The 22,310-nt window shown below is 38.4% G+C and overlaps 1 protein-coding gene across 1 annotated transcript in view; it reads left to right on the top strand.

Moving 5' to 3' along the window:
* DNAJC13 (DnaJ (Hsp40) homolog, subfamily C, member 13) overlaps positions 1–22,310 on the top strand; it is a 163,408-nt gene that overhangs the window by 49,252 nt on the left and 91,846 nt on the right. Inside the window, exons 3-13 of the mRNA XM_010839582.1 lie at positions 2,224–2,299; positions 3,084–3,233; positions 3,655–3,696; positions 10,532–10,732; positions 13,504–13,710; positions 13,802–13,897; positions 14,264–14,355; positions 16,480–16,646; positions 16,751–16,830; positions 16,913–17,082; positions 17,557–17,656. Coding sequence (XP_010837884.1) covers positions 2,224–2,299; positions 3,084–3,233; positions 3,655–3,696; positions 10,532–10,732; positions 13,504–13,710; positions 13,802–13,897; positions 14,264–14,355; positions 16,480–16,646; positions 16,751–16,830; positions 16,913–17,082; positions 17,557–17,656 — 1,381 coding nt within the window. The remainder of the gene's footprint in view (positions 1–2,223; positions 2,300–3,083; positions 3,234–3,654; positions 3,697–10,531; positions 10,733–13,503; positions 13,711–13,801; positions 13,898–14,263; positions 14,356–16,479; positions 16,647–16,750; positions 16,831–16,912; positions 17,083–17,556; positions 17,657–22,310) is intronic.

The following is a 22,310-nucleotide window of genomic DNA, read 5'->3' as shown; positions in this document are numbered from 1 at the left end:
CAGCTGTTTCCCCATCTATTTCCCATGAAGTGATGGGACTGGATGCCATGATCTTCATTTTCTGAATGTTGAGCTTTAAGCCAACTTTTTCACTCTCCACTTTCATCTTCATCAAGAGGCTTTTGAGTTCCTCTTCACTTTCTGCCATAAGGGTGGTATCATCTGCATATCTGAGGTTATTGATATTTTTCCTGGCAACCTTGATTCCAGCTTGTACTTCTTCCAGTCCAGCGTTTCTCATGATGTACTCTGCATATAAGTTAAATAAGCAGGGTGACAATATACAGCCTTGACGTACTCCTTTTCCTATTTGGAACCAGTCTGTTGTTCCATGTCCAGTTCTAACTGTTGCTTCCTGACCTGCATACAGGTTTCTCAAGAGGAAGGTCAGGTGCTTTGGTATTCCTATCTCTTTCAGAATTTTCCACAGTTTATTGTGATCCACACAGTCAAAGGCTTTGGCATAGTCAATAAAGCAGAAATAGATGTTTTTCTGGAACTCTCTTGCTTTTTCGATGATCCAGCGGATGTTGGCAATTTGATCTCTGGTTTCTCTGCCTTTTCTAAAACCATCTTGAACATTAGGAACTTCACGGTTCACATATTGCTGAAGCCTGGCTTGGAGAATTTTGAGCATTACTTTACTAGCATGTGAGATGAGTGCAATTGTGCAGTAGTTTGAGCATTCTTTAGCATTGCCTTTCTTTGGGATTGGAATGAAAACTGTATTACTATTTTAATCTGTCATTTGATTCTTATTGATAGTATTTATTTAAAAGTAGATTTGGTTTTTTTCCCCCTGATTTTATTATCCCTGGAAGAACTGAGAAGCTTTAGTTTGTTTCCTGGAAAAATCGAAGCATAGAATTTACCTGTTCCTTTAGGGTTTCATGGAGAAGGCAATGGCACCCCACTCCAGTACTCTTGCCTGGAAAATCCCATGGACGGAGGAGCCTGGTAGGCTGCAGACCATGGGGTCGCGAAGAGTCGGACACGACTGAGCGACTTCACTTTCACTTTTCCCTTTCATGCATTGGAGAAGGAAATGGCAACCCACTCCAGTGTTCTTGCCTGGAGAATCCCAGGGACCGGGGAGCCTGGTGGGCCACCGTCTATGGGGTCCCACAGAGTTGGACACGACGGAAGCAACTTAGCAGCAGCAGCAGTTAGGGTTTCATCTCCTTATTTGATCCTGGTACTTTTGTAAAATGTAATTGTTTGCAGCTTTCTTAAATTCTTGTAATAGATGTTGATTTATTCTTAATTTTCATATTTATCAACATAGACTTAGTCATTTTTTTCTTCTGTGTCTATGGTTATAAATTATCATATTCTTAATTTTGTTTTTGTATTTTTTTTAGGCTTATTTTCTGGAGAAGGAGATGGCAACCCACTCCAGTATTCTTGCCTTGGGAATCCCATGAACAGAGGAGCCTGGCGGGCTACAGTCCATGGGGTTGCAAAGAGTTAGACATGACTGAGCAACTGACCTCACAGCACAGTCCTAGTTTATCATTTTATTTTCAGAGCTAATTTTCAGTTTTAAATAAGTTTTTGTAATTCACTTTCCACTTTTATCATTATGAATTTCTCTCTCTTCTAAAAAATTACTGATACCCAAATGGTTATTCTCCTTCAAATATGTTGCTTTAAGTGAAGGAAGTGATTTAACAAGTGAAAATTGCTTGTCTGTGATGTAGGCTTCCTACTTCTATAAAATTGCAACACTTAATTGTAATAAAGGTAGTTGGTTAAATGGAAATCATTAAGATTCCAGAAAAAGGACTGTGATACATCAGTTGTAGGCTGTAGCTTTTCCTTTATTTGTGTCATGATCTTGTTGAAAGTATATTTTGAAAGAATTACTAGTGTATAGTGTCTTTTTTTTTTTTTAATTTTCCCATTTAGAATATTTTGGCATCATCTGGCAGTTTTTTTGCTTAACTTCATGTATACTAACAACAAAGATTGCTTCCATAGGTTTTACTTTTCTACTTAAGGATCTTGTTGTTTCACAGTAGATTGAGTGATGGGTAGATTTATATATCAGTGGCATTTCAGAACATTAAAAATGTGAGAATATAAAACAAAGCTATATTTAGTCACATTAAATCAACTAATACATTTCTATTTATTTATTGAGATGTTTCTTTTGTGTTATATGTATTTTCTTATAAAATGTTTCCTTTAAGACTGAATTTAAGTACTTGATTTCCTTTGTAGGTATAAGCGTGTCTTTTCAGTTGGAACCCATGCGATAACTACATATAATCCCAATACCTTAGAAGTAACAAATCAGGTAATAATTTTAGAAGCTATTAGGTGTTTGAACTCCAGTTGAATTTTAAAAGCCAGTGGTCCCTAGCCTGAAATCAGGCCAGGAAGGATAGAAATGTCAAATTTGAAAAAGATTAATATGCTTATATAATGCTCAATACTCAGGACCAAACATAAATAAATAAAGGGAGCATATGTGTGCATATTTCTAGGCTCTAAGGAGTATAGCTTTTTACGGTTACTTTGATTATAAACATCATTTTAATGTAAAATTTGTAAATTTTTTATAATTTTAAGGGCAATATTGTTACTCTGATACAGACATACATAAGTGCAGTGGTTAGAAAATGTATGTCATAAAAATAAGGTTGATATTTATAAAGGCAAGACTAAACTGAATATGGGTAAATAAACACTTAAAATATTCTAATTTAAGTCCAAATTAGGCATGTTTTACAGATTCCTCTTTTTGTTGCTGTTTTTAAATGTTTTGTAGATAATCATAAAATGTTATTCCCCAGCTCTTTTCATATCTGTGTATTTTAGTTGCTTTGGATTGATCAATCATTAATAATCAATCAGGGATTGAAATTGGAAAACGTAACTTTTTTATTATTGTCTCTGATAACTGAAAACTTTTTAGTTTGTTTTGTAGAGTTACTGTAAAACAAAACATTTTCTAGATCTCAGTACTGTGTTATAAAATTTTTTCATTTAATCAGTGATTTGAAATTAAAATCGTAAAAATAAGTGTTGCATTTCACCACAGTGTAGCACCAGTTGAATGATTTCCTTTTTTTTGTTAGTGGCCTTATGGAGACATTTGCAGCATCAGCCCTGTAGGAAAAGGACAAGGAACAGAGTTCAACCTCACATTTCGTAAAGGCAGTGGAAAAAAGTCAGAAACATTAAAATTTTCTACAGAGCACAGAACAGAACTTCTTACAGAAGCATTGGTGAGAACTGTTTCATGTTAATACACTAAATTTCTCTCTTCTCTTTTTTAATGAGTTACATTAAAGTACAGATACTGGTGTTCTGAGCCCCTTTCCCACTTATTGACCCTTAATTGACTCTGAAACTTTTACTTTTTTCTTACTAAGAGGCTGGATAATCCTTTAGGTTTGATAGTTCTTTTAGGTCTTTTTTAATGCATTATATAGAACAAAGCAGTTGTATGTTTAATCTACCCTGTTTTTCAATAAAATTTCACACACTTTTTATTAAATATCCTTCAACTATAACTTTAATAACATTTTTTAATATCAGGATTACCAAGTTGGAATTTTACTTACTTTGGATAGAAAGTACTGAACTGAGAGTCTCTGTTAATAAGTCTGTTGTTATAAACTATGTTTTGTGTGTCTTCTCTTTCAGAGATTTAGAACTGATTTTTCAGAAGGAAAAATCACAGGAAGGGCAAGTATTTCTAACATTTATTAATATCTTTTTTGGCTTATCAGTGTTGCACTTTAGAAATCCTTGCATAAATTGTGTATTCCCTTTGTGGCAAAGCTGAAGAAACTGAAACATAATTTTAATGTCTCCTGATATCATGTGATAGATAAATGTAGTTTAATAGGAAACTCAAATATGAGAAATTAGATTTATGATTGTTAATGCGAATAGTTAGATAACAATTTTCAGGCAGAACTAAATATTAAAAACAAGGCTTCATTCAGCAAGTCTTTATTCTGTTTCTTAACAGCAACAGAAGCTTCACACTGCTCATAATACTTCTTAGAACATGCAATTGTTGTTTGTTGTGCAAGATTCTTATTTTGGAAGTATTAAACTTGTAAGAAAATATATGTATTGAAACTGTCTCATTGTATGCCCTCACCCTGAATCCGGGGGTTTCCCAGGTGGCTCAGTCACCTACCAGTGCAGGAGACGTGGGTTCAATGCCTGAGTCAGGAAGATCCCTGGGAGGAGAAAATGGCAACCCACTCCAGTACTGTTGCCTGGAAAATCCCATGGACAGAGGAGCCTACTAGGCTACAGTCCATGGAATCACAAAAAGTCCTACATGACTGAGAGACTGATCATGCTCACACTCACTGGGTCTTGCCGATAATGAGGATTTGCATGGTGCAATGACAGCTTTCAGGAAGTAATTATTGCTTATTAGAATCTTAACTTTTCCAGGCCTTCTCTAGACATGTTATAGCAGCATTTAAAGTAAATCTGAGTCTTCTGGGGAGAGGAAATGGGCGCTGATGCTTTTCTTTCACTCCCTTCAAATACGGAATTTCTTTCCATGAGAAGGTATTGCTTATATAATAGGGCTGGGGGATCCAGAGTGATGTGTAAATTCGGAGCACTGTCCATAGCTCTAGCTTCTGGCAAAAGGCAGGACCTGAATTCTAATATGCTGGCAGTACCGTTCCCTTGTTTTTTAAAAGCCCTCATCCTTTCTATGGGTATTCTGTTCTGTGTTTTAGTATCTGAGAAGCCTCCTGATTTCAACTCAAGCAAATGGTTGGTTGCCAAGGAGCCATTTAAAATAGCTTAATGGTTTTTGGTGAGCTCCTTGCTGCTTATCACATTTCTATAAATCATAATTTAGTACACTTATTTTAATTATGTTAGTAGGTGAGTTTTCTGTATAGCTCATCTATTTGGAAAACAACTGCTTCCTAAAGCATATTTATAGATTTTGTTATAAGTTCCCCTTTATATATGTTAATTTCAGCAAGTTAATATTATTCAAACTTTTTGGTGGAAACAGTATCCCTAGAAGATAGCCTGAAGAGCAGCAGTTTTATAAAAGTTGAATTTGGTCTTCGGCTTCCCATCGCTCCTAGATATACTCTAAATCAGATTCTCTTAAGACTGTCTTGGCCACCACAATCCTGAAGGACAGTGATTTGTTCCCTTGGCAAATCTCACTGCTTTACAGTTGATTACCTTCTGAAAGAATGGAGAATATCCTGCAGACTGGGCTGAGGCATGTAAACCAGCATAGTGGGAAAAGCACCAACTTTTGTGACCTCCCTTCCCACCAAATTTTGTGACCCACTTCTGCTGGAAAGGTGTGGTACTGCTCCATCCTTTAGTGCAGAATCAAGGCTTTAAATATATTCTTGGGTTAATGCAGGCCCTTTGGTCTTTCTGCAGAATTCCTTTTATGAAGCTGTCATGTTCATGATGCCGTAGCTCAGAAATGCTGAGGGAATTGATGGATATGATTCTGTGAACCTCATTGCTGGGTTTAATGTTGGGAGGTGGAGATATTTATTATCTAATGTCTTACTCTCCTTTCCGAACACCTGCAAGAAAATTTCTCTGCCATTTTAGTGTTAGAAGCAGTTGTATTTTTGAGCAGCAACCAGTTTATTTTTACCTTAAGAATCATGTAACTGACTATGCATTCCACTTCATATTGGTGGGTAGAAAACTTTATGGAGTTTTTGGGTCAACAAGGGAATGTTCATTTCACATCTGACATTTTGTTATCCTATTTTCTCTTGGTCTCATTTTGCCTTTATTCTGTACATATCATTTTGGTTATCAGCCTCAACTAAATGTTTTTTCTAAGAATAAAACTGGGGAGTAAATGGATGTTCACCCTTGTAATTATTTCTGATACTAAGTTCTTTAATTTATAAAGGAATGTTATCTAAATAGAGCTTCCCAGATGGCACTAGTGGTAAAAAACTGCTTGCCAATGTAGGTGACATAGGAGATGTGGGTTAGATCCCTGGATTGGGAAGACCACTGGAGAAGGAAATGGCAACCTACTCGAGTATTCTAGCCTTGAGAATCCCACTGACAAAGGAGCCTGGCAGGCTCCAGTTGATGAGGTTGCAAAGAGTCAATCAAACACAATTAGCACCAGTTATCTAAATCAAATTTTACTTGCTAATGTGATCAAACTTCTAAAGATGACTTCCCAGTGGTGTGTATTTAGAAAAGCCTACAGTCAAACTGAGGCTTCAGCTTTTTTGTGTGTATAGAAAAAAAATCTACATCACTTCATGACAAATAGAAGGTGAAAAAATGGAAGTGGTGACAGATTTTATTTTCTTGGGCTCCAAAATCACTGTAGGCGATGACTGCTGCAGTGAAATTAAAAGATGCTTGTTCCTTGTAAGGAAATCTATAACAAACCTAGACCACGTACTGTAAACCAGAGACATCACTTTGTCAACAAAGGTCCATATAGCCAAAGCTATGATTTTTCCAGTAGTCATGTAGGGATGTGAGAGTTTGACCATAGCAAATGCTGAGCACTGAAGAACTGATGCTTTTGTATTGTGATGCTGGAGAAAACTCTTGAGAGTCCCTCGGGCAGCAAGGAGATCAAATCAATCAATCCTAAAGGAAATCAACCCTGAATATTGGAATACTGGAAAGACTGATGCTGAATCTGTAATACCTTGGCCACCTGATATGAAAAGTGGACATATTGGAAAAGACCTTGATGCTGGGAAAGATTGAAGGCAAGAGGAGAAGGGAGCAGCAGAGCCTGAGATGGTTAGATAGCATCACCAACTCAGTGGACATGAATTTGAGCAAATTCCAGGAGATAATGGAGGACCGAGAAGCCTGACTTGCTGCAGTCCATGGGGTCGCAGAGTCAGAAACGACTGAGCGACTGAACAACAACAAGAAAAGTATCTACATTGATATATTGAATTAGCTTGGGTTGTTTAATTTAAATACCCTAAAAGCCCTGAAATGTGACTTAGCTCTTTTCCATGTCTAACTTGATTAAAAGAATCCATCGACAAAAGTTGAAATCTTTTCTCTAGTGGAATTCCTTCAGAGTAACTTCTGTTTAAGATTGCCCTTAAGATTTGCATGAGGGTGACTTAAAATTGTTTCACAACTAAAACCTTTGTTAATTTTCAAAAGATATACTGTCTTTTCATAGTGTTCATACTGTTCATGGGGTTCTCAAGGCAAGAATAGTGAAGTGGTTTGCCAGTCCCTTCTCCAGTGGACCACATTCTGCCAGAATGAACAGTATGAAAAGGAAAAGATAGGACACTGAAAGATGAACTCCCTAGGTTGGTAGTTCATCTCCCTAGGTTGGTAGGGAGTTCATCTCCCTAGGTTGGTAGTTCACCTCCCTAGGTTGGTAGGGAGTTGCCCAATATGCTACTAGAGATCAGTGGAGAAATAACTCCATAAAGAATGAAGGGATAGAGTTAAAGCAAAAATAACACCCAGTTGTGGATGTGACTGGTGATAGAAGCAAGGTCTGATGCTGTAAAGAGCAATATTGCATAGGAACCTGGAATGTCAGGTCCATGAATCAAGGCAAATTGGAAGTAGTCAAACAGGAGATGGCAAGAGTGAACATCGACATTCTAGGAATCAACAAACTAAAATGGACTGGAATGGAATTTAACTCAGATGACCATTATATCTACTACTGCGGGCAGAAATCTCTTAGAAGAAATGGAGTAGCCATCATAGTCAACAAAAGAGTCTGAAATGCAGTACTTGGATGCAATCTGAAAAAAGACAGAATGATCTCTGTTCGTTTCCACAGCAAACCATTCAATATCACGGTAATCCAAGTCTATGCCCTGACCAGTAATGCTGAAGAAGCTGAAGCTGAATGGTTTTATGAAGACCTAGAAGACCTTTTAGAACTAACACCCAAAAAAGATGTCCTTTTCATTATAGGGGACTGGAATGCAAAAGTAGGAAGTCAAGAAACATCTGGAGTAACAGGCAGATTTGGCCTTGGAGTACAGAATGAAGCAGGGCAAAGACTAATACAGTTTTACCAAGAGAATGTACTGGTCATAACAAACACCCTCTTCCAACAACACAAGAGAAGACTCTATACATGGATATCACCAGATGGCCATCACTGAAATCAAATTGATTATACTCTTTGCAGCCAAGGATGGAGAAGCTCTATACACTCAGCAAAAACAAGACCAGGAGCTTACTGGATCTGATCATGAACTCCTTATAGCCAAATTCAGACTTAAATTGAAGAAAGTAGGGAAAACCACTAGACCATTCAGGTATGACCTAAATCAAATCCCTTATGACTATACAGTGGAAGTGAGAAATAGATTTAAGGGATTATATCTGACAAACAGAGTACCTGATAAACTATGGACAGAGGTTTGTGACATTGTACAGGAGACAGGAATCAAGACCATCCCCATGGAAAAGAAATGCAAAAAAGCAAAATGGCTGTCTGAAGAGGCCTTACAAATAGCTGTGAAAAGAAGAGAAGTGAAAAGCAAAGGAGAAAAGGAAAGATATACCCATCTGAATGCAAAGTTCCAAAGAATAGCAAGGAGACATAAGAAATCCTTCCTCAGTGATCAATGCAAAGAAACAGAGGAAAAAAATAGAATGGGAAAGACTAGAGATCTCTTCAAGAAAATGAGAGATACCAAGGGAACATTTCATGCAAAGATGGGCACAATAAAGGACAGAAATGGTATGGACCTAACAGAAGCAAAAGATATTAAGAAGAGGTGGCAAGAATACACAGAAGAACTGTACAAAAAAGATCTTCACGACCTTGGTAATCACGGTGGTGTGATCACTCACACTCACCTAGAGCCAGACATCCTGGAATGTGAAGTCAAGTGGGCCTTAGGAAGCCTCACTATGAACAAAGCTAGTGGAGGTGATGGAATTCCAGTTGAGCTATTTCAGATCCTAAAAGATGACGCTGTGAAACTGATGCACTCAATATGCCAGCAAATTTGGAAAACTCAGCAGTGGCCACAGGACTGGGAAAGATCAGTTTTTATTCCAATCCCAAAGAAAGGCAATGCCAAAGAATGCTCAAACTACCACAATTGCACTCATCTCACATGCTAGTAAAGTAATGCTCAAAATTCTCCAAGCCAGGCTTCAGCAATACGTGAACCGTGAACTTCCAGATGTTCAAGCTGGTTTTAGAAAAGGCAGAGGAACCAGAGACCAAATTGCCAACATCCACTGAATCATCGAAAATGTAAGATAGTTCCAGAAAAACATCTACTTCTGCTTTATTGACTATGCCAAAGCCTTTGACTGTGTGGATCATAATAAACTGTGGAAAATTCTGAAAGAGATGGGAATACCAGGCCACCTGACCTGCCTCTTGAGAAACCTGTATGCAGGTCAGGAAGCAACAGTTAGAACTGGACATGGAACAACAGACTGGTTCCAAATAGGAAAAGGAGTATGTCAAGGCTGTGTATTGTCACCCTGGTTATTTACCATGAGTACATCATGAGAAATGCTGGGCTGGAAGAAGCACAAGTTGGAATCAAGATTGCTGGGAGAAATATCAATAACCTCAGATATGCAGATGACACCACCCTTATGGCAGAAAGTGAAGAACTAAAGAGCCTCTTGATGAAAGTGAAAAAAGAGCGTGAAAAAGTTGGCTTAAAGCTCAACATTCAGAAAACTTAAGATCGTGGCATCCGGTCCCATCACTTCATGGGAAATAGATGGGGAAACAGTGTCAGACTTTATTTTTGGGGGCTGCAAAATCACTGCAGATGGTAATTGCAGCCATTAAATTAAAAGACGCTTACTCCTTGGAAGGAAAGTTATGACCAACCTAGATAGCATATTAAAAAGCAGAGACAAAAAAAAAAAAAAAAGGCAGAGACATTACTTTGTCAACCAAGGTCCGTCTAGTCAAGGCTATGGTTTTTCCAGTGGTCATGTATGGATGTGAGAGTTGTACTATAATGAAAGCTGAGCACCCAAGAATTGATGCTTTTGAACTGTGGTGTTGGAGAAGACTCGGACTCCAAGGAGAGCCAACCAGTCCATCCTAAAGGAGATCAGTCCTTGGTGTTCATTGGAAGGACTAATGTTAAAGCTGAAACTCCAGTACTTTGGCCACCTGATAAAGACTCTGATGCTGGGAAGGATTGAGGCCAGCAGGACGACAGAGGATGAGATAGTTGGATGACATCACTGACTCAATGGGCATGGGTTTGGGTAGGCTCCGGCAGTTGGTGTTGGACAGGGAGGCCTGGCATGCTGCTCTTCATGGGGTCGTAGAATTGGACACAACTGAGCGCCTCAAGTGATACTGGTACTGTCTTTAGTTAGCCTAAACATTCTGAATTGAATAAACATAAACCTCCAAATGGCCAAAGTAAAAATGTCTTTAAGAATTTGATTAGTAGCTCTAAAATTTTATAATATTTAGATTTTCAGGGTTTTTTTTTTTTTTTTCTGCAATGAGTGATACACTAAATGTAATGGTGTTTTATGGTAACCTTAAATATGAATTTAAAAGTATTATTATTTTTCTCTGCAGAGATATAACTGCTATAAGCATCACTGGAGTGATACAAGAAAACCCGTTGTTTTGGAAGTAACACCAGGAGGCTTTGACCAAATTAACCCTGCAACAAACAGAGTCCTCTGTTCCTATGACTACAGAAATATTGAAGGCTTTGTAGATCTCTCTGATTATCAAGGAGGGTTTTGTATACTTTATGGAGGATTTAGTAGATTGGTAAGTAGTGTTTTTAAAAAGTTATTTTAAAAGAGACATGACCATTTGAAGGAAAGCAGAGTTTTTACAGTTAATTTTGAAATTTCCTTTGAGTCCTCTGGAAGGAAGTATGTTATTTTGAGTGCAGGCTTTGGTATCAGGTAGACATCAGCTTGAATTCCAGTTTGCAGCTCTCTAAAATGTGGAGGAAAATTTGTGTATGTCTTAGGTTTTTTGATCAAATGAGATACTTTATATAAAATTCTTAGCACAGTATGTCACTTAATATTTAATAAACAGTGATCACAGTTTTATTTTCATTAGTATTAATGTGTTACTTGAAAGTTTCTAAACTTTCTTTGAAAAGTTATGTTAAACTATCTTTTTTTATAGTCTTCTTTCCTTTGCCCAGATATTTGTAATCTGAAATCTGAATATACTTTGAAAATTCAAATTTGGAGTTCATTGCATGTTTTATTTTGAAATTCTGAGTTACATGTAAATTTTGGGACACAACAGAAACCTCTTAAGGTGCTGAGATCCTGTTTATTAATTGGCAGTAGAAACAGCTATAGATTATGATCATTTTTTTTTTATAAGAAACATCCTGCCTTTCTTTATTAAACCCCATACCTCAGAGATGAGCATTAGAGTGTCCAGATGGAGAGGCTCAGGTGAACTTACTCTCAGAGTCCTTTCTCTTGAGATTTTAAATCCTGTAGCTACCTTAGTATCTTGGGAACACTACTCCCAAGATTAGTGTTCTGTAGATAAATTATCCATCCTTGGATAGCAGAACCAGGGCAAGTCTTTTGGAAATACAAGAGGCTGCTGCTGCTGCTAAGTGTCTTCAGTCATGTCCGACTCTGTGCAACCCCATAGACGGCAGCCCACCAGGCTCCACCGTCCCTGGGATTCTCCAGGCAAGAACACCGGAGTGGGTTGCCATTTCCTTCTCCAATGCATGAAAGGGAAAAGTGAAAGTGAAGTCGCTCCGTCGAGTCCACCTCTTAGCGACCCCATGGACTGCAGCCCACCAGGCTCCTCCGTCCATGTGATTTCCCAGGCAAGAGTACTGGAGTGGGATGCCATTGCCTTCTCCATACAAGAGGCTAAGTATAGCAAAAAGAAAAGAGAATGATGGATGGGGTGAGCGATCTGATTTACAAAATATGTTAGCTTCTTCAGAGTTACAGGCCTTGTCCCGTCCTCACTCCACCCAGATGATGGGTACCAGCCTAGTGCCACTCATCTAGGAATGTCCATGTAGACATTTTGTTACTGCTGAGTCTAGACCCAAAAAATGAATGATCCATGAGAAAATCAGTTCCCTTTCCCACCCTAAAGCAGCCTAAAACCTCCTGTCATAGTGCTGCCCAAAGGTTTGTCTCTTCCCTGGATGGTAGAAGTTTATAATGATTAACCTCTTGGTGGAAAACATATTTGATTACAGTAATATGGCTTCACAGATCTTAACAGAGTGACATTAATTCATCAAGCCTTCCAATGCATAAAGTAAACATTAAGGATAAGAATTGTGACACTCCTCAATTGCCAACATGTTTTATTGCTTGTTGGCATCAAGCAGTTTTAATTTTTTTCAGATATGTTACTTTTATTAAATGATAGGTGACGTCAAACTTGGTAGCCTTAATATGTAGGTCCGTGGGTTTAACTTGTCTTCACATTGTAATCACCTGGAGAGTTTTTTTTTAAGCCCAGTATGCCCTCGGCTCATTTTCTGAAGATACTGATTCAATTAATATAATGGGAGGCCTAGCAATTGCGATTTTTAAAACTCCGGAATTGAGCTGAACATTCAGGCAAGTTTGGGAACACGTTTATTCATAGTATGGTATGTGGCAGTGTGCCTCAGACTTGAAGGTGCATACAAATCAGCTGGGGCATCTTGTTCACTCTCAGATTTTGATTCCGTAGGATTGAGGGTGGAACTGAGATGCTATACATCTAACAGGCTCACAGGTGATGCTGACTTTCCTGGTCCTTGGATGACCATTTGAGTTGCAGGAAGCTAAGCATACTGTCTGCCTTTTAAAAAACACTAGCTAAAATGAGTCAGTTCACTACAGATATGAGACCATGACAGATTCATTCAAGAAACTGATATCTTCTGCATCCATAGTGACTGAGATAAGCTGTTGGAAATGAAATCAGGTTTTAAAACATCTGATCCAGTGTTTCTCAGCAGGGTAGTTCATGGCATTCCGGGCAGGACAGGTCTTTCTTGTGGGATTCTCCTATCCTGCCCTTCACAGCATTTTTGGCCTCCAGGTACCACATGCAAGTAGCAATACCTTATCCTTAATACACTCTGGAGGTTGGTTTGTAATATTCATAGGCCAGTGACGTGCTGAGCATTTAAGCATTTTTCAAGGTAATCTTGCGAGAAAGCCCATTGTATAAAAACAGATGAAGTCAGAGCTACCTTAGTTGAAACTGGAATTCTGTCCACCGTAGTATCCAGCACCTCCATTGGACTTGGCTGGGGCCTTTTTTGGAGCCCTAGAGTGCTGTTTTCCACACAGGGATGAGAACCAGACTCTGAGAATTTATGAGATAATTTCCTTTCAGTGATTATTTGCAAGGTTTTATATTTCAGACTTTGATTTTAATTTATAATCAGCCACAACATACTGCTTATTTACTTCTGATAAGATCTACCTTTTTTCCTCCTAGAATTGCTCCTTCAGGCACTTTCCTATAAGTTGATTCACTATGGTCACATTTTAATGATTTCAACCCTAACATTTTAAATTTCAAAATTTATGCAGCATTTATTTGCATCAGAGCAAAGAGAAGAAATTATCAAAAGTGCAATAGATCATGCTGGCAACTATATAGGTATTTCATTGCGGATCAGAAAAGAACCTTTAGAATTTGAGCAATATTTGAACCTCCGATTTGGCAAATACAGCACTGATGAATCCATCACATCTTTAGCAGAGTTTATAGTCCAGAAAATATCACCTAGACATTCGGTAAGCTCATATGTTAAAAGTGAAAATTTGTTCATCTGATTTTGACATTTTTCTTCAATAGTTTTTTAATATATGTCAATTTTGTTTGAAGGAACCTGTAAAAAGAATTCTAGCGCTTACAGAAACATGTTTAGTAGAACGTGATCCAGCAACCTATAATATTGCAACATTGAAGCCCTTAGGAGAAGTAAGTTTCAGTAATAGTTTAAATGAGATTTCTTCCTGTTTGTATATTAGAATAATTTTCTTTCTGTTTTAATATTTTTTTATGCCTAAAGAACAGGAAACGATCTGCATTTAAATTTTCATTGTATTTATTGATCTTAGAACAATGAATATTGTAAAATTTGTTTTTCAGGTACATAATGAAAACTTTTTATTAAGTATTATATGAAAATTTGAATGAGACTTTTAAGCAGCTCTTAAATTCTGATATTATAACCAAGTTACATTTTTAAATATTGACTTTTGTCAACTAAATGATATGTAGTTTTTCTAATGGAATACCATAAAACTAACATCTTTCATGGAACTTATTTCTTGTGTTCCCTAGGTGTTTGCATTGGTTTGTGACTCAGAAAATCCACAGCTTTTTACCATTGAATTTATAAAAGGCCAAATACGGAAATACTCTTCAACAGAGAGGTATTTTTTTTTAATTCATCTAGTTTTTGAGATCTTAGTGTGTGCAAGGCAAAGTGCTTCATCAAAGAGGAAAAAAAAAGATAAATTTTATCTAGAACTTTAAAATTATGTAATGAAGGAAAAGACAACTTTATTTTGTTGCATGTTTAAAATATCTTTCATTTAGTCTTCAAGTTTTGAAAGAGTATAAAAATGGTTCAGTTCAGTTCAGTCGCTCAGTCGTATCCGACTCTTTGTGACCCCATGAACCGCAGCACGCCAGGCCTCCCTGTCCATCACCAATTCCCTGAGTTTACCCAAACACATGTGCATTGAGTCGGTAATGCCATCCAACCATCTTATCCTCTGTCGTCCCCTTCTCCTCCTGCCCTCAATCTTTCCCAGCATCAGGGTCTTTTCCAATGAGTCAGCTCTTTGCATCAGATGGCCAAAGTATTGGAGTTTTAGCTTCAACATAGGTCCTTTCAGTGAACACCCAGGACTGATCTCCTTTAGGATGGACTGGTTGGATCTCCCTGCAGTCCAAGAGTCTTCTCCAACATAGTTCAAAAGCATCAATTCTTTGGTGCTCAGCTTTCTTTATAGTCCTCACATCCATACGTGACCTCTGGAAAAACCATAAAAATGATTACTTGATATTAAATCAAAGGATGGAAAATAAAGTATGTTTCTGAAACTTACACTTTTTAAGTATTTAAAAATAATACCTTTCACTTTCATTCTTAAATTGTTTGGATAATGGTAGCCAGTTACTCTGGCTACCTGATGTAGCCTCTGATGCTGGGAGGGGTTGGGGGCAAGAGGAGAAGGGGACGACAGAGGGTGAGATGGCTGGATGGCATCACTGACTCGATGGATGTGAGTCTGAGTGAACTCTGGGAGTTGGTGATGGACAGGGAGGCCTGGCGTGGTGCGATTCATGGGGTCGCAAAGAGTCGGACACGACTGACTGAACTGAACTGAGCCAGTTACTTTGATAAAAATACACTCAGTGCAACTAACACCACATGGTAAAACAACTAAACCTGTGTGCAGGTTTTGTGTGGGTATGTTTTAAACTCCTTTAAGTGAATACAAAGGAATGTAGTCACTGGAGCAGATGGTAAGAGTTTGTTGAGTTTTATAAGAAACTGCCAAACTGTATTCCTAAAGTGGCTCTACCATTGTGCATTCCACCCAGCAGTAATGAGAGTTCCTGTTTCTCCACATCCTTATCAGCATTTGGTGGTGTCAGTATTTCAGATTTGGCCATTCTAACGCTAATGTTGTGGTATCTTGTTTTAATTAGCATCTTCCTGATGTTATATGATGTAAAGCATCATATAGTACTTTGGATCATTTTTTTTTCCTTTTTTTTCCCACTTTAATTTTGTATTGGGGTATAGCCAGTTAACAAAGTTGTGATTGTTTCAGGTGAACAGCAAAGGGATTCAGCCATATATATACATGTATCCATTCTCCCCCAAACCCTCCTCCCACCCAGGATGTAGGATCGTTTTTTTATAGGGTTATTCCTTTTATTGTTGAATTTTAAGAGTTTTTAGTATATTTTGAGTAATGATCCTTTATCAGATATGTCTTTTGTAAATATTTACTCCCAACTTGTGGCTTGTCTTTTTATTCTCTTGATGAAGTTTCTTGAATAAGTAAAACTGTAGAGAAAGAAGCAGATAAATGGTTGCCTGAGGCTAGGGAGTTTTTTGCAGATGGGCACAAGGAAACTTTTTCGGGTGCTGGAAATGTATAAAAACTGGATTGTGGTAATGATTGTACAACTGTATAAATTTATGAAAAATTATCAGACTCTACATTTTAATTGAATGACTTTTGTGATTTGTAAGTTATCTCTCAGTAAAACTGTTAAAAAGATAATCTTAAAATTAGAAAACAAGAGGAAAATATTAACAATCCATTTCTTTAGTAACTTGTACATGATGTGAAACAGGAAAGTGAAGAACTAGTATTGGAGGTCAGGTTCTCTCCTGCCACTTCTCCTTAGTACTTCCCTGGTACCCAGGGTGCCCCCCTGAGCTGGTTACCTTCTAAAGGCCCTATGTTGCTTTCTAAGTGAAAATCTCCCTAGATTATCAATCCTAAAACCTTTTTATTTTTAACTTTGCTTAGAGATTCCTTATTAGCAAGTTTGCTGGATGGAGTAAGAGCCTCTGGTAACAGAGATGTTTGTGTAAAAATGACATCAACTTATAAAGGTCAGCGATGGGGGTTACTCAGCATGCCTGTCGATGAGGAGGTAGAGAGCCTTCATCTCAGATTCTTGGCTACACCTCCAAGTAAGTATTGATTTAAGTATAATTTCATTTCTATCCATCTACTTAACAATAAATAAATACAGTGCAGACCTCTAAATCGTTTTGAATCATTCATTTCCTTACAGATGGCAACTTTGCAGATGCTGTGTTCAGGTTCAACGCTAACATTTCATATAGTGGAGTTCTGCATGCAGTGACGCAGGATGTAAGATAAATTGTATCATAATTTGTTCATTGTCATTAATTTTTGGTATAGAAACTTTTTTGAAATACTCTTCCTCACCTAGGGTCTCTTCTCAGAAAACAAAGAAAAACTGATCAATAATGCCATAACGGCATTATTGTCCCAGGAAGGGGATGTTGTTGCTTCAAATGCAGAACTTGAGAGTCAGTTCCAGGCTGTGAGGAGGCTTGTGGCTTCCAAAGCTGGTTTTCTAGCTTTTACTCAGCTTCCAAAGTAAGTTGCCTTAATTTTTTTTTTTTTAGTAAGAATTTGAAAAACTCAAAATAGCAAATAATCAACAAATTTACCTCCTTATATCTGATTAAACTTGTTACTTTTTAATATGGTGATATAGTAGTTTCTATTCATGAGATATAAAAAAGCAAGATGAATGAATGGAAATGATATTGCTGACTCTTATTTATACATTCACCCATGATATTACTGACTCTTGTTTTAGTGAATTTGAATGGGAAGTTCAAGCCTTTTAGCTTTAATCAACCTTCAACTGCTCCCCCGCCCACCCCAGCCCCTCCAAAGGAAAAAAATTATGAAAACTGTTATGTTCTAGATATGGGATTCAGAATATGTAATTGCTGTAGTAATGTAGTAGAAACTTAAAATAACTTACTGTGTAATAGTTTTATAGTAAAATAATAGAATGATGCTCTGGTGTTGCTACTATATGCTATTGTTTTGTCCCATGAGGTTTCGGGAGCGTCTTGGAGTGAAGGTAGTAAAAGCACTCAAGAGGAGCAACAATGGAGTCATCCATGCAGCTGTTGATATGCTGTGTGCCCTCATGTGTGTAAGTACTGGTGTTTTTCTCAAGGAAGCTAAATCTATGTGACTGATGGTTTCAATTTTCACAAACCTAGATTTTATTGTTTCAATTAAATTCAGTGTTTTTATAATTCCTAACTTGCTCTTACAGCCATTTACTTATTCAAGTAAACATTTGTTTAGTAGTAGTAGTTAGTTGAGTCACTAAGTCATGTCCGACTCTTGGGACCCCATGGACTGTAGCCTGCCGGGCTCCTCTGTCCATGGGATTCTCCAGGCAAGAATACTGGAGTGGGTTGCAATTTCCTTCTCCAGGGGATCTTCCCAGTCCAGGGATCAAACCCAGGTCTCCTGCATTGCAGGCAGATTGTTTACCCACTGAGCTAAGCATAGCCTATAAACTAGGCACTGTGCTGTTTTCAAAAAGAAATACTAAGATGTCAAGACAAAATTCCTCCCTGAGTTGCTTGTATATTTTTGAGATTAGTTGTTTGTCAGTTGCTTCATTTGCTATTATTTTCTCCCATTCTGAAGGCTGCCTTTTCACCTTGCTAATAGTTTCCTTTGTTGTGCAGAAGCTTTTAAGTTTAATTAGGTCCCATTTGTTTACTTTTGCTTTTACTTCCAATATTCTGGGAGGTGGGTCATAGAGGATCCTGCTGTGATGTATAGATCAGTCTTATGGACTCTGTGGGAGAGGGAGAGGGTGGGGAGATTTGGGAAAATGGCATTGAAACGTGTATAATATCATGTATGAAACGAGTCGCCAGTCCAGGTTTGATGCAGGATACTGGATGCTTGGGGCTGGTGCACTGGGACGACCCAGAGGGAGGGTATGGGGAGGGAGGAGGGAGGAGGGTTCAGGATGGGGAACACAGGTATACCTGTGGCGGATTCATTTCGATATTTGGCAAAACTAATACAATATTGTAAAGTTTAAAAAAAAAATTAAAAAAAAAAAAAGAAATCCATAAGTTCATATTGATGGAAATTTTAAAAAACTCTTTGGTTTGTTTTGAAGGAGGTACCCTGCTAAATAAAGAGAAAGACTCAAGCAAAAAAAAAAAAAAAATTCCTCCCTGAATTTGCTAACAGTCTAGTAAGGTTCACTTCACTTCACTTCAGTTGCTCAGTCGTGTCCGACTGTTTTCGACCCCACGAATCGCAGCATGCCAGGCCTCCCTGTCCATCACCAACTCCCGGAGTTTACTCAAACTCATCTGCATCGAGTCAGTGATGCCGTCCAGCCATCTCATCCTCTGTTGTCCCCTTCTCCTCCTGCCCCCAATCCCTCCCAGCATCAGAGTCTTTTCCAGTGAGTCAGCTCTTCGCATGAGGTGGCCACAGTACTGGAGTTTCAGCTTTAGCATCATTCCTTCCAAAGAACACCCAGGACTGATCTCCTTTAGAATGGACTGGTTGGATCTCCTTGCAGTCCAAGGGACTCTCAAGAGTCTTCTCCAACACCACAGTTCAAAAGCATCAATTCTTCGGTGCTCAGCTTTCTTCCCAGTCCAACTCTCACATCCATACATGTCCACTGGAAAAACCATAGCCTTGACTAGATGAACCTTTGTTGGCAAAGTAATGTCTCTGCTTTTGAATATGCTATTTAGGTTGATCCTAACTTTCCTTCCAAGGAGTAAGCGTCTTAATTTCATGGCTGCAATCACCACCTGCAGTGATTTTGGAGCCCAAAAAAATAAAGTCTGACACTGTCCCCATCTATTTGCTATGAAGTGATGGGTCCAGATGCCATGATCTTAGTTTTCTGAATGTTGAGCTACACATGTGTATATAACTGTATACATAGTAGGAGCCGTGGGATCCCTAAAAAGCAGGACTTGATTATGATTTTGTGATGAGAAGACAAAAGGTTCTAGGTTAGTCTTTATGGAATATGTTACACTTGATCTGAATCTTAAAGGTCAGGTAGATATTTCTAGTTGTGAGAAGACTTTCCTAAGGAAGAATAATTCAGTGTTTTCAGTTGCTCAGTCGTGTCCGACTCTTTGCGACCTCATGAACCACAGCACTCCAGGCCTCTCTGTCCATCACCAACTCCCAGAGTTCACCCAAACCCATGTCCATTGTGTCGGTGATGCCATCCAACCATCTCATCCTCTGTCGTCCCCTTCTCCTCCTGCCCTCAAGTTTTCCCAGCATCAGGGTCTTTTCCAGTGAGTCAGCTCTCTGCATCAGGTGGCCAAAGTACTGGAGTTCAGCTTGAGTTCACCCAGGACTAAACTCCTTTAGAATGGACTGGTTGGATCTCCTTGCAGTCCAAGGGACTCTCAAGAGTCTTCTCCAACACCACAGTTCAAAAGCATCAATTCTTCGGCACTCAGCTTTCTTCACAGTCCAACTCTCATATCCATACATGACTACTGGAAAAACCATAGCCTTGACTAGACAGACCATTTTTGGTAAAGTATGTCCCTGCTTTTTAATATGCTGTCTAGGTTGGTCATAACTTTCCTTCCAAGGAGTAAGTGTGTTTTAATTTCATGGCTGCAGTCACTATCCACAGTGATTTTGGAGCCCAGAGAAATAAAGTTAATCACTGTTTCCACTGTTTCCCCATCTGTTTGCCATGAAGTGATGGGTCCGGATGCCATGATCTTAGTTTTCTGAATGTTGAGCTTTAAGCCAACTTTTTCACTTTCTTCTTTCACTTTCATTAAGAGGCTCTTTAGTTCTTCCCTTTCTGCCATAAGGGTGGTGTCATCTGCATATCTGAGGTTATTGATATTTCTCCTAGCAATCTTGATTCCAGCTTGTGCTTCCTCCAGCCCAGCATTTTGCATGATGTACTCTGCATATAAGTTAAATAAGCAGGGTGACAATATACAGCCTTGACTTACTCCTTTTCCTATTTGGAACCAGTCTGTTGTTCCACGTCTAGTTCTAATTGTTGCTTCCTGACCTGTATACAGGTTTCTCAAGAGGCAGGAAGAATAATTAGCATATGCAAAAGTTTATTTGGGAAACGAAAAATAATTGAATATGACTGGATCATAACATGAATGTAGGCACACAGGTTTAGGAGTTAGAGCTAGAGATGTGTGCAGAGACCATAAAAAGTCTTTTGTATCAAGGAAGCTAGTTTTGCATGCTAAAGAAAACTGATTTTTTCAACAGAGGAATGGTAACATGTCAGTTGTGGAATTTTAGGAAATTCATGGATGGTATGGGAAGTATAGATTAGAGGTCAAGTTAGAGGCATGGAGAGCAAATTATCATGTAAGAAACGAAATGCTGAAGTAGGATGGACTAAAGAAGGCACATTTGAAACCGGTTTGCGAGGTAAAACTCTAACTTGCAGACAGCTTATTGTGGGGAGAAAGCTGTAAAACTGAAATTTTTGGTTTATTTCAATTTTGTGTAGAGTATATGTTCCTTATAGTAAGTATTTTAGGCAAACTTAATGGTATACATTAAGTATAAGTAATCACTTGAATGTGTTAGTTGCTCTGTCGTGTCTTACTCTCTGCAACCCCATGGACTGTAGTCCGTCAGGCTCCACTGTCCATGGGATTCTCCAGGCAAGAATACTGGAGTGGGTAGCCATTTCCTTCTTCAGGGGATCTTCCCAACCCAGAGAATAAACCCAGGCCTCCTGCATCTCAGACAGATTCTTTACTGTCTGAGCCAGCAGGGAAGCCCTTGTATAAAACCTTGTATAAAATCACTTGTACAAAACCTTGCATTTATTCCCAAAGTGGATTTTATTATCTTTATTAAAAGTAATTCCATTAAAGAATTGGTGAAGGACTTCCCTGGTGATGTAGTGGTTAAGAATTCACCTGCCAATGCAGTGGACCTGATTCGATTCTTGGTAAGGAAGATTCCACTTAGCTGCCACAGGGCAGCTAAGTCCCTGCTCAACAGTTACTGAACCCCACACTCTCTGGATTCCGCAAGCCACAACTACTGAAGTCCATGGTCCCTAGAGCCAGTGCTCCACAACAAGAGAAGCCGCCATGACCAGAAGCCTGTGTACAACTAGAGAGTAGCCCCCCCAACTTGCTACAACTAGAGAAAGACTGTGCAGAACAGTGAAAACCCAGAACAGACAAAAGTGCATAAAGTAATTTTAAAAAGAATTCGTGGAAACACTAGAACAAAAAGTAATAGTAGTGTTGAATAATTTTGGATGAATTATCTCATTTGAGCTTCATAATAATCCAATAAGGTAAGTATTTTTATTCCCTCTTTATAACTGAGGAAAATGAAACTGAGAGAGTTTAAAGTAATTTAACTGTGTCTAAGGTTGGCTACGAACAAAGCTAGTGGAGTGATGGAATTCCAGTTGAGCTATTTCAAATCCTGGAAGATGATGCTATGAAAGTGCTGCACTCAATATGCCAGCAAATTTGGAAAACTCAGCAGTGGCCACAGGACTGGAAAAGGTCAGTTTTCATTCCAATCCCAAAGACAGGCAATGCCAAAGAATGCTCAAACTACCACACAATTGCACTCATCTCACATGCTAGTAAAGTCATACTCAAAATTCTCCAAGCCAGGCTTCAGCAATACGTGAACCGTGAACTTCCAGGTGTTCCAGCTGGTTTTAGAAAAGGCAGAGGAACCAGAGATCAAATTGCCAACATCCACTGGATCATCCAAAAAGCAAGAGAGTTCCAAAAAAACATCTATTTCTGCTTTATTGACTATGC

The sequence above is a fragment of the Bison bison genome, unplaced genomic scaffold (genome assembly GCF_000754665.1).
Source record: "Bison bison bison isolate TAMUID 2011002044 unplaced genomic scaffold, Bison_UMD1.0 scf7180017864119, whole genome shotgun sequence".
Lineage (NCBI taxonomy): Eukaryota > Metazoa > Chordata > Mammalia > Artiodactyla > Bovidae > Bison > Bison bison.
Note: the sequence above shows the minus strand (reverse complement) of the source record. Positions and strands in the feature narration are given on the sequence as shown.